Raw genomic sequence first — 12,348 nt, forward strand, 5'->3', positions numbered from 1 at the left:
TTGTGGCTACGTGTTTTTAGGGATATTTTGGTCCTTTGTACCCCTCTTTCCCCAAGTTTCGTCCCTAGACTATATATACTCTTGCCCTAGCTCATTTGGAAGGATAGCAAAGTATTTAGAACATCAAAGAGAGCTTTGCTCCTTGTATCCCCTCCTCTTGGAGAAGATCAAGATCAAGACCTCACCTAGTGGGAAGAACTTACCTTGTGCTATTTTCCTTGAATTGTTCATGTAATCTTGTGGATCTCATGTATGCTACTCTAGTGGATGTGATATTTGGGTTTGTTTGAGTGATTTGTTCCTTGTGTTCTTGAGTGTTCTTCCTCTTTTCCCCTCCAAGTGTGAAAAGATCCCCTCTAGGGTTTCACCCTACAACATCGAGTTCTTCGAAAACGGATTTCGTATGCATCATTGCGTTTTCGGTGTTAGAGTTTTTGCCGATTCATATGTGAGGAATGTTCTCTTCCTTATTCTATTGGCATTTTTTGCATTGCTAGTTCTAAGTATTTCGATATACTATACTACTTCAGAAGAATGTAATGTCCCGTGTTTCACTTTTTTTCCACCATCTCTTGGTCCAATCTTTTCCCGTATGATAATCAATCACCTTAATTTACTTACCTTATTAACCAATTCCATTTTAATTTACTTACCAAATGTCTCATCAAAATATATGGCGAATCATGGGCAGGATCTGCTAAATATTTATTTACATAATCGCAATAATATGAGTAGGTAAATCACAAGCTAACTTACTATTTATATCCCGCTGCAACGCACATACATTATCCTAGTTAATCTTAAAAAATGCTTAACGAATCCAATCTTCTTTTTTTTGGGGAGGGGAAACGAATCCAATCTTCACTTGACCTTTTGAGATATGTGCATGGCGGTTGCATGCAGGAAAGCACATGGTGATACCAATCCTTACACACTCCCATGCTACCATTTATTTTAGAATTAAAAAAAAACTTAAAAAATCATGAATGTTTACAACACATGTGTTTACCACCCCTAAAAAATTCAGATCCAAACTCCAAATACACATTGAGAAATAAAAGACAAATCCACATGTGAATAGTGTCTTCATGTGCATTTCCTCAAAATAAACATTGAGAAACAAAAATGTCAAATCCATATGTGAATGGTGTCTTTGTACACCCTCTGTCTTTAATTGTAAGATGTTTTGACTAGTAACATTTAGTTTTGAAACTATGTCGTGCTCTATGTTTCTAGGAAAATCATAATGTGCCAACCTACATCAAAAGCAAAATTGCATTTTGTTTGGAAACAACAAAAGCCTTGAAGCGACGCACGGCAAGGCCAGTCGCTTCGATCTGGTCGCTCCATCTTGAATCCAACGGTACACACTGAGTGAGTCGGCATCATGTTAATAGTCAACCTCAAGTGCGCGGAAGCCATCGCCGCCTGCCCTCAGTTTTCCCTCGAGAGTTTTCCCTCTCCCACTCTCCTCCGCCGCCGGCGCCCGATGCGCCACCTCGTCGCGGCGGCGAAACCATCCCGGCGGCGGCATTTCTTCTTCTCCTTATCCCCCTACTACCAACTCTCCACCACGACCACCAGCGGCACCAATTCCTCCCATCTCTGCTCCTTCTACGACCCCGCGGCGCAGTTCCTCCCCCCCGGCTCTCCCCGGCACCTCTCCCTCCCCACCTCCCTCCGCCGCGACTCTCTCCTCGACCTCGCGCGCATCCTCAAGTCCTCCCTGCAATGCCACCTAGCTCTCCGCACCCTCACCTCCCAGACCCCCCCGCTCCATGCCCGCTTCGCCGCTGCCTCCCGTCTCGCCATCTTGTCCCCGGCGCTGCGCCCCTTCGCATCCCTCCTCCTCGCCGCCCTCCTACCGGCCGCCTCCCCGCATCTCCTCGCCTGGTGCGCCTCCCCCGGCGGCGCCCCGTACCCGGCCCTCCGCCTCGCGCTCCACGCCTTTCTCGCCGCCGGCATGCCGGCTGAGGCGCTCGTCGTGCTCGCACGCATCCGCAGCGTCGGGAAAACGCCCAGCCTCTCCGCGCTCGCGACGCTGCTGCGCCTGCTGTTCCGCGAGGGCAACGTCCAGGCCGCGTGGAAGGTGTTCGTGGAAATGACAGCGATGGGGCCACGGCCGAGCCTCGCCATCTTCAACGCCATGATCCTAGGGTTATGCCACATGGGGCTCGTCCCTGTAGCTGCGGGATTGCTTGGCGTCATGTGGAGGTTCCATCTTATCCCTGATGCGTGCAGCTATAACATCCTGATCAAGGGACATTGTGTGTTTGGGCAGGCAGGGGATGCTTTTGAGCTGTTTGAAAAAATGCACAAGTCAGGGTGTGAGCCGACTGTTGTGACGTATAATATTTTGGTGAATGTACGGTGCCGTGATGGGAATATGGTGGAGGCAAGGAGGCTGTTCGATGAGATGGTGGCGGTGGGGGTCGAAGCAAATACAATCACCTTCAATGTTTTAATCGATGGGTATGCAAAGACTGGGCAGATGGATGAGGCTGATGCCGCCTACAGAGAGATGAAGGAGAGGGGATTGCTGCCAGATTGCTGCACCTTCAACATTCTTTCTGCTGGAGCATACAAGTTTGGAAAGACCGTGCACTTAGCACATGAGCAGCAGGAGCTGTATGAAATGTTTGGTTCACAGATATCAGCGGACAATATAGATATGACGATCTGTAGGCTTTGTTGGGATGGACAATTGGATGATGCCCGGCAGCTTGTGTGTTGTGCAATCGAGCAGGGTGTTCCAGTGAGTGTTGCAGGTTTTAATGCTTTGATTGCTGCATATAGCAAGGAGGGATTTGAAGAAGAAGCTCTCGAGTTATATAAACTTATGAAAGAGATAGGCCTTGCACCCTTATCCTCCACTTTCAATTACTTGATACTGGGTCTATGCAATCAAGGAAGACTAGATGATGCACAGCTTTTGCTAGAACATATGATTAGTAAGGGATATTCTGTTGGTACCTCATTTACCGTTTACATGGATTCATGCTTCAGGTCTGGTAATGTAGAAGGTGCCTTGAAATGCTGGGATGATATGGTGAAAGTTGGCGGGCAGCCTGATTTTATCGCTTTCTCAGCATATATCAGTGGCCTTTGCAGATTAGATCATGTAAATGAGGCTTATCGGGCATTTGTCGAGATGACAAGAAGAGGTCTTGTTCCGAACAATATTACTTACAACTCTCTGATATCTGCGTTTTGTAGGGTTGGCCATGTGGCCGAAGCACTGAAACTAGAGCAGAAGATGAGGCAGAGTGGTCTTGTTCCTGATGTTTTCACAAGCAACATTCTGATTGATGGTTTTTGCAGAGAAGGAAGGTTGGATATGGTGAATAACCGTTTCTTGGACATGCGCAGTAGTGGCTTAACTCCTGATGTAGTGACATACAATACAATTATTAATGCATATTGCCGGGCCCAGGATATGAACGGTGCCATGATTTTCATGAACAAGATGCTTGCAGATGGCTGTGATCCAGATATTTTCACATATAATATTTGGATTCATAGCCTCTGCAACAACCATTCGATGAATCGAGCAGCGAGAGTGCTGGATGAACTTGTCGCTGTTGGTTTCACACCTAATTCAGTCACATACAACACACTGATGGATGGCATTTGCAATGATGTCCTTGATCGAGCCATGATTCTCACTGGTAAACTGATTAAGATGGCTTTTCAACCCAACACCATCACAGTTAATGTTTTCTTTTCTCATTTCTGTAAGCAAGGTCTTGGAAGGCGAGCCCTTGTGTGGGCTGAGAAGCTCAGAGAAGATTCTGTTGCTTTTGATGACGCTACAATGAATATACTTGACTGGGCTTCCAAGGAGATGGAGGATGACCTCCAGGGTAGAGTTGCTGATATCGACAAATGCATGTTTCTTGAGTTCTTAATGCTCATAACGTACAACACTATGAGCAATAATAGATCCCCAAAGTTTAGACATGTGCCTGTCGAGACAGTTATTGATCCTGCCGGCAGCAATACAACCAAAGTTTTAGATACTGGGTAATAGCCAAATTTCATAAGCACATGACTACTTGAAAACATTAGCCACACGATCAAAGTTTTTGGTGTCGATGAGGGACGTTGGCATGACACAATGGTCGCCAGCCTGGAGGAGGCAAGCAAGCAGATATCAATTAGCCGGCCAGACAAAAGAGAGTAGGAGGAGAAGGAAGAAGAAGACGAGACTCATTGGTCAGGGCGTGTGATCGACGGGGTCCTGTGCCAACGGGCACCATCTGCTGCTGCAAGCACTGCGACTCCGACCTTGCCTATGCCCAGCGCATTGTCTCCAAGGTCTCGGTCTCCTCCTATGTCTCTCATCTCCATCTACATCCGTTCTCCATTTTTATTCATCTTGTTTCCTTGCCAGATGTTCCGCTGCAAGCATGGCAAGGCCTACCTCTTCAACAAGGTGTAAGTAATTAGATCACAGCGCCCTGCCTCAATCTTCATCTTGTTATGTGTGCCCTGTTCTCTGTGACACAGATGCTACTGCATTATTATTTAGAATAGTTGTGCTCTGTTCTCTCTGCTATATGTGCCCATGGTCATCAAGCAATTGCAATTTCTAGTGTTTTGGGCTGCTGTTATGGTCTGTGATGCAAATATACAATGCTAGATATGAAAATATATGATATGGTCATAGCTGAATGCTCAGTTTATTGTACACTGTCAGAAATATTCTTGGTAAAATCAGTTTTGCAGCACTTCACTGAGAGTAGATTGTGTTCCTCAGTCCATGTTTGCTCTGCAATCTTTGATCTAAGATTCTGATTCAAAATGATTGTATCTTCATTTTTTTCTGACAAGTTTGCCTTCTCATCGCTGGATCAAGGTCATTTCAGGTTCATCAGGCTGCCCGTGTCCATCTACCACCCAAGCCATGTCGCGGAGCAACGGAGATACTCCACATGATCTGCTTCAGCTGCCTCCAGTTCAAGAATAACCTGGATTTTCTCAGAAAGATGTATTATGAGCTGAAATTTGAAAGTGACACTAGCATAACTTGGATTTTCCCAGAAAGATGCATGATCCATTTTGAAAACAACAGGTGTAACTACAATAGCAATCATCTAAACAAAAAGCATATGCCATGCTTTGTTTAACACACATAGTTCAGTAGCCTAGACATTTGTGATGCAAAAATACCACCACATTACCCAAACCCTCAAACAGTATAAAGCTCCACTCAAAGTCCAAGGTTAATTTAAGACTGTTAATTAAGCTATCGATGGCTGGTGTTTATTTTAGTCGTAGGTTTCTGAGGAGGATGGCATATGTACAGTATAAGCACTAATTAATTACTCCCTCCGTCCAGAAATACTTGTCCTCGAAATGGTTGTAGGACAAGTATTTCCGGACGGAGGGAGTATATATTTTGCCGTATGTGATGGTCTGGCCATCGGGCCGTGGCCGAGTGTAGAGCAGGTCACCCAGCCAATTATTCGGTGTTTGGATCTGTGGTGGTGGTCTTCTGTCCACCACAATCTTGTTATTGTGATAATCTTTTTTGCTGCTGAAATATGTCACAATATTTGTGCTTTGCAAGATTCTGTGGCTACTATGTTGTGCTGCCTATATGCATGATTCTGTTCTGCCTTTCATGAATATGTTTGAGTTATGACATATATCATTCTTTTGGCATTATGCTACCCGTGGTTAGTTAAAAGAGCTACAAATTGTCTTTTCCTTAGGTTGGATAATTTTGATTGATTAGTGTGTGCTTTAGCATGTACAGCCATGGCTGCTGAGAGCACCTCATGTATTTTATATAGATGTTCATTAAAGCTATTACCCGCATCTTCTGATTATTCACTGTAATTGACATCTCCACTGTATTTGTGAATATATGAATCCAGTTTGTAAGAGTAATCTTAACGAGTTTTTGTTTTGCTGCTGTTTAGAAGCCTGTTTGTTTTATTCATGTATGTACTTTGGATCCATGTATCTCATGTATTAGCAATTTGGAAGTTGTGGATATTTTGGCCCTTGAACAGTGGACATCTTGGCTTGTGAACAACACTAGGTAAACAACATGCGGTTTTTGTAAGAGCACACTATGTTAATTATAGCCTGCTGCACAGAATGGCAAAAACAACTGTATCTTATATTTCTTTGTTACAGGCATGTAAACCCAACCTTATCCACAATGGCATTCTTTGAGATTTTTGATTTGATTAGTTTCTCCTCTTGATTGTAGGCCAATGCCTAGGCTCTGCTGCTGCCTATAGGAATTTTGGTCGCTTTCGTCTTTCTTGGTGAGTTCAACAACAATGAGTTTCGGTGGACTGCCCCCTCAACTACTTCAGCTTCTGCACTACAGGGCGATGACAGCCTCATGACTGTGGTGGTCGCCTGTTCCTTGGTTCTGGTGAGTTCCTGGTCTCCTCCCTCTCTCCCTTATGCCCTGAGATTATCCAGCCATTGAGTCATGGCTGATTATTGAGCCAATCATAGGGTTCGGTTATGTGGTCATGTTGTCTATGGTGGTGGTCTTTTGCCCACCAGTCTTGTGATTGTGATGATCTTGTTGATGAATTGTCCCATGTGGTGATTAGGCCCTTGCGCTATTTTACGCTATTTGTCATGGTTTGATATTTATTTAGGATCTTGGTGTGCTACTGCCTAGGGTGTAGAACTTGATATGGAAGGAACAAATCTTTTACTGCACTTGCTGCATCTTGAAAACTTAAGTTTCAAATTGGAGATTCAATTCAGGTTGACATGTGTCTCCTGTAATATACAAGGAAACATCTATTTCACCTCCAGTTGCCGCACTTGCAAGATTGTATGTTAACTGTTAAACTATCTTTATGTACGACCTTAATTGATGTCTGAAAAGAGAATGAGCTTCCTAACTATGCATAGTCATGTAATTTCAAGTAGTTATCATGCAGTCTTCAATCTCTCTCTGGCACTCTGCATGCTATGACAGTCACCCTGTATAGACGCCATTTGAAGGATTTTATGCTTAACTTGGTCTGCATGTATGAAGTGCGATTTATCTATGAGCAACTTGCTATTGGTTTTAGCAAAGATGTACTTCCTCCGTTCCTAAATATAAGTCTTTTTAGAGATTCTAATGCGGACTACATACAGAGCAAAATGAGTGAATCTACACTCTACAATATGTCTATATACATCTGTATGTAGTCCTTATTGAAATCTCTAAAAAGACTTATACTCCCTCCCTCCCATAATATAAGAGCGTTTTTGACACTACATTAGTGTAAAAAACGCTCTTATATTATGGGATGGATGGAGTACTTAGGAACAGAGGGAATCTTTATTTGCAATCTGGAAATGGTTTATAGGTCTCCTTTTCTTGATAGCAAATTGCCAATGTTTCAACTGAAGCTTGGTTTATTTACAATTTGTTAAAGGTTTTTGGTTATTTGCAACTCACGGATCCTTGTTGCTCCTTTATAGTACAATCTAAAGAGCCATGGAACTTTTTCACCTATTCAGTCAGCACCTTTGTTTTGTGTTGTGTTCACTAGAGAGCATATGTAAAGAAAATAAAAATAACCGGAAGTCATGGTTGTTACAGGCTTAGGGAACTTGATACACTCAAGGGCAACGTGGAGTCGGTTGTCAAGCTGAAGGGGCTTGGCATTGAGAACATCCAGCAGTCCGTACAGTTTGATGATCTGGGCTCCCATGACTACCTCCTCGGCTACAACTACTTAGGCGAGTCCCTTGTCTTTCTTTCCTCCTCTGTCTGCTATGGGAACTACTCCCTCCGTCCCATAATATAAGAGCGTTTTTGACACTACACTAGTGTCAAAAACGCTCTTATGTTATGGGACGGAGGGAGTAGCTTTCATGCTATGGCCATGCTGTGCTCTGCTCTCGCCATCGAGTCGATGATGTAGTGCACGTGCTCTTTGGCGCTGTTCTCTGGCCTATGGTGCTATGTTACTGTTGACATGTTCAGGCTTAGTGATATGCTCTCTATTAAGGACCATGGATTTGGTGTGTGAATGGTTAGGCTCTGATTAACTGGATGTCATGGTTATCATCTCTGTTTATGCCACAATTTGGGAAGTGATACTGTTTACCGAGGCTTGCTAAATAATCTTAGATGTCTCAACAGTGCTAATCTGCCCCTGTTTTCAGGTTATATTTGCTATGTATGATGAAGTGGAGAGATATATTCTATGCTACTGTTTGATAGCAATCAATTTGGGATAAGAACAATAGCATCAATGTTTGGTCTTCGGTTGTGGTTTATCTATTTAAATTTAGTCATAGATATGCTATAGGTGTTTCCGAGATTCATACAATGCAGTTCATAGATTCATATAATACTAGATAGTAGCTTATCTTCTGTTGGTATCTACATATATATTTGATGCTCTTAGATGGACACTCAAACTCCTGCTTTTAGATATGTTAATGGCTCACTAAGGGCATCTCCAACGCGGATCACCAGAACAGGCCTCACCAAATGTCCACGGACAGGGATAGGGGTGGAAGACCATCCAACCACAATCACCAAATGTCCGCCCCTGGTCCAGCCTCCTCCATTTGACATGCATATCTAGATCAATACCAATTTAAGCATACGTTTAATAGTTGCAAACATATGCAATCACAAGCAAAAAACACCGGATCTTCAATATGTTTTTACAGATTCCAAAAGTTGCTAGTCCGGCTGTCCGTGCCAAAGAACTTCATCGGCTCCCATTCCGGCTGTCCGTGGCAAACACCTCACTCTTTGGCTGCTCCGGCCTCCTCCCTTTGCGCGAAGCGCTTCAATATGCTCACATGGTTGGCTTGGACAATCTTCGCCGCATCGGAATCCAAGTCTGACGTTTTCACGAACAACATTTTGGAGTCCTCCGAAGCGGCCTTGATCTCAAGCTTCTTCTCTTGGAGCATGAGCTTCTTGTCTTGCATCTCCATGAAGATGCCAAACCTCTCCCCCCCTTATTTCCCTCCTTCACCTCATTGCGCGCGACACTTGCCTCCTACTTCGTCATGATGTCCTCAAACTTTGTCATCTTGGCTGCCGCCCCCTCTCCCTTCTTTTTCTCCTCCTCCCACTTCCTTCCCTGGTTCCTAATCACCTTCTTGGCCAAAGCAAGCCCATCTTGTGTTGGAATGGTTGGATCACCACCTCCATCTTCATTGAGCATGGCGTTGATGGAATTGGCAATCAAGGCGGTCCACTTGCTTTGCCCATTCAACTTCAACCAACAATGCATGTAGATGAAGTGCTTCTTCTCCATCTTGTGATATAATGTGCACACACGTACGACCTAGCAAAGGAAGACAATGGATGGCCAACAAGTTGCAACACTGAGCAAATCAATGAAATTGACCAACACATAGAGCAACAAGGCACAAAACTTATGAGATCTTGGATTGCCACGCTACTTGGCCATCAGGTTTTCACTTGATTGTAAAAGCCGCAAAACTTGTTGATGCCCTCTTTGAATGTTGTACATTTGATGGTTGAGCGACTTTGAATTGCGCTGATGGATCACTTCCTTGTGGTAGGGATTGTAGTGCTTTTGCTCGTGAAACCAAATATGCACGCTTTGCTAAAATGCCACTCTGTTACTAGTGGCCAACCAATGCCTCACACAACAATTCATCCTCCTTTGGGGAGAAATTTAGTCCCTCTGCTTCTTCTTTGGGTCGACACCTGGCGCCCACTGCTCATCCGGATCCATGTCTGGCTGCTGTGTGTCCGATTGCTAGGTGCACGTCTGTTGGGTGTCTGAATGTGGTTGTTTCTACGGCTAGGAGTCATCCACTTGGGTGGACATTCAATAGAAAGCCTACTTGAGTAGGTCAAACAACGGGGATCTCTCAGTTCTATAGCTGGCCAAATGGGCCGTTTTTTTTCGGGCCGGCCCGTGAGCACGCCGGCACGGCCCGCCTTGGGCCAGGCACGGCACGGGCTAAATGGGCCGGGCTCGGCACGCGGCATGCCCTGGGCCGTGCCTGGGCCTGGAGGCTGGGCACGCGGGCCGGCACGGCACGGCCCGATTACGTTTATTTTTATTTTTTTATACATCTATATATGGCCCAACATGTAAAAATAGGCTAAAAAACGCTCAGTGCGTCAAATAACAGGCTGAAAATATGCGGCCCACCGTGCTAAACGGGCCAACGTGCCGGCCCGTTTACTAACTGGGCCGTGCCTGGGCCTGGGGGTGCAGCACGCGGGCCGGCACGGCACGGCCCGTATAGTAATCGTGCCCTGGCGGGCCGTGCCGGGCCAGGCACGATTACGATGGGCCAGGCCGTGCCGGGCCGGGCCGGCCCGTTTGGCCAGGTATGCTCAGTTCCAATGGCTGGATCTCAGAATCGCGTAGATGGGTAGAAGTAATGGGCAAACACACCTAAGTTAGAGATTTAAACTACTACGGTAGTGATGGGGTGCCTGTTTACCTAAGTAGGCCTAGTTCTTTCTTTAATGAGCATTCGCGTCCGGGGACTTTGATCCAACTTCAGCCGATGGGGAAACTTTCGTCTTCATAGCCCTTTCGTCATGGATAATGTTCATCATCGCCTTGTCGGCTACCGATGTCCCGCTTGGATGAGGCATTCCGGCAAACATTGATTGGGCATCGACGGACAAGCAGTCCACAGCCGCCATCCGCGATCGGACAAGCTCCTGTGACTGCGACTCTGTGAAGGCATAGTCGGTGTTGAGGTCGACGGTGAGACTCGATGGCCGGAGGTGAAGGAGGACGTGGACTGTTGTGGCAATTGCTGCGGAACGGGTTGCTGGGAGGCGTAGTAGTAGAGCGGCTTTAGCTGGGATGGCCACGACATCGATTGCCTGGGCGACACCAAGGTGGCGGCGCACTTTGACCGGTCGTCAATGAACCCCCCGCCTTCTTATTCACCCTGTGGCGGCGGGTGTTGCGCTCCGCAGACGCGGCCTTGCGGGTGGCCACCACGGTCCTCCGGCTCCATCGCAGTGGTGGACGGCTTAACCGGGGGGGGGGGGGGGGGAATCGGGTTGGAGGCAGTCGGAAAGGGTGGGCTTTCCCGCGGAAACAGTGGCGGAAACAGTGGGGTTCTTTGGACGGTCGGGCGTGTTGGAGTTTGACGCGGCGAACATCCGGACGCCTGAAAAACCTCCCCTACGTTTGGTTCCGGTTTGTGGGATTTTGGACACCCGGACCGGTCTGGACAAATTTGGTGACCTTCGTTGGATGGCAAGGAAATGTCCTAACAGTCCAGTCCGGACATTTAGTGGCGACTTGTTGATCAGCATTGGAGTTGCCCTAACCCAGCATGGTTTAGGTTCAGGTTCTAACCATCAAGAACATGTTCCTTATTTATCTCTCCTGTTGTCCGGGATGTTTGGCAGCAACTAATCTTGACGTGTGAACAGGTTGGTCATGGCGTCACGTGCACATAGACCTGCAGCTCTCGTTTCCACGACCTGGTGGTCGTTGCCGCGGTCTCGGATGACGGTGGTTCACCACCTTGCTTCCAGTGCCGATGAGACAATCGGGTTGTCACCCTGTAATCTCAGTGTCGGCTCCCACGACTGCCTCCTCGGCTACCACTACTTAGGTGAGTCCTTGGTCTCTCCTTTCTCCTCTGTCTGTTCTGGGATCTAGCCTTCGTGCTATGGCCATACTGTGCAGTCATCTCATTGCATATCTGGTAGTTTCAAACATCGTGCAGTATGTGCCAATCTCTTCCACCTCAATTTTTTTGGCATGAAAGAATAATTTGATAGCTTTGATTCATTTTATCAATTAGACCTCTGTTGTCAAATAGAACAATGTGCACTTAGTTAAACTTCTAATATTGCTGCTTCCCTTTTGATTTAGGATATTTTTGGGACCATTGAGTTTATATGATCTTTTGACTGTCTGGCTCAGTGGGGAGGATCTGCCCACTTGTGTCAAGAGGTCATGGGTTCGACGCAGTCCCTCTGCATTGCACTGTGCAGGGGTAAGGCTTGCTTCGTATGACTCCATTGGCGTAGGGCGGCCGGAATCGGGCGCGACGGCAGCTGTGGGGTGAAGTTTCACTTCGTGTGGTTGGGGTTCCCGTCGCAGCCCTTTTGGTTTTCGGGCAGCTGTTAGTGGTGATGTATTTTTGCATCACCTGTAGCAATATTTTGGGCACCATATACCTGTAGCGCTGCTGTTGGAGGCGTTTTATTTGACCCACAAGTGACCTAAAAAGCATTTTTTTTGGGCACAGCTGCATTTTTGGGGCCGCTGTTGAGGATGCTCATGTAGTTATCACGCAGTGTTCAGACTGCATTCTATGACGGTCACCCTGTATTGACACCATTTATTTTTCTTTGAGCAATCTGCTATTGGTGTTAGCAAAGCCGTA

General features: G+C 46.2%; 1 protein-coding gene and 1 long non-coding RNA gene across 4 annotated transcripts; both read left to right on the plus strand.

The window, feature by feature from the left end:
- The first annotated feature begins 1,439 nt into the window (after positions 1-1,439).
- Positions 1,440-8,030, plus strand: LOC123167320 (pentatricopeptide repeat-containing protein At3g22470, mitochondrial). 3 transcript variants are annotated; one of them, XM_044585168.1, is made up of 5 exons: positions 1,440-4,317; positions 4,394-4,437; positions 4,859-5,074; positions 6,224-6,394; positions 7,574-8,030. In XM_044585168.1, the coding sequence occupies exon 1, from the start codon at positions 1,490-1,492 to the stop codon at positions 4,025-4,027; it is 2,538 nt and encodes an 845-aa protein (XP_044441103.1). In that variant the 5' UTR covers positions 1,440-1,489; the 3' UTR covers positions 4,028-4,317; positions 4,394-4,437; positions 4,859-5,074; positions 6,224-6,394; positions 7,574-8,030. The 3 variants fall into 3 exon arrangements, with proteins under 3 accessions (XP_044441103.1, XP_044441102.1, XP_044441101.1); XM_044585167.1 differs by having other exon boundaries at positions 4,869-6,394; XM_044585166.1 differs by having other exon boundaries at positions 4,394-6,394.
- A 2,992-nt stretch (positions 8,031-11,022) lies between these two features.
- On the plus strand, positions 11,023-12,348 carry LOC123167321 (uncharacterized). The gene is made up of 2 exons (XR_006483895.1): positions 11,023-11,568; positions 11,832-12,348. It is a non-coding gene; the product is annotated as an uncharacterized lncRNA (long non-coding RNA).

The sequence above is a fragment of the Triticum aestivum genome, chromosome 7D, assembly GCF_018294505.1.
Source record: "Triticum aestivum cultivar Chinese Spring chromosome 7D, IWGSC CS RefSeq v2.1, whole genome shotgun sequence".
Lineage (NCBI taxonomy): Eukaryota > Viridiplantae > Streptophyta > Magnoliopsida > Poales > Poaceae > Triticum > Triticum aestivum.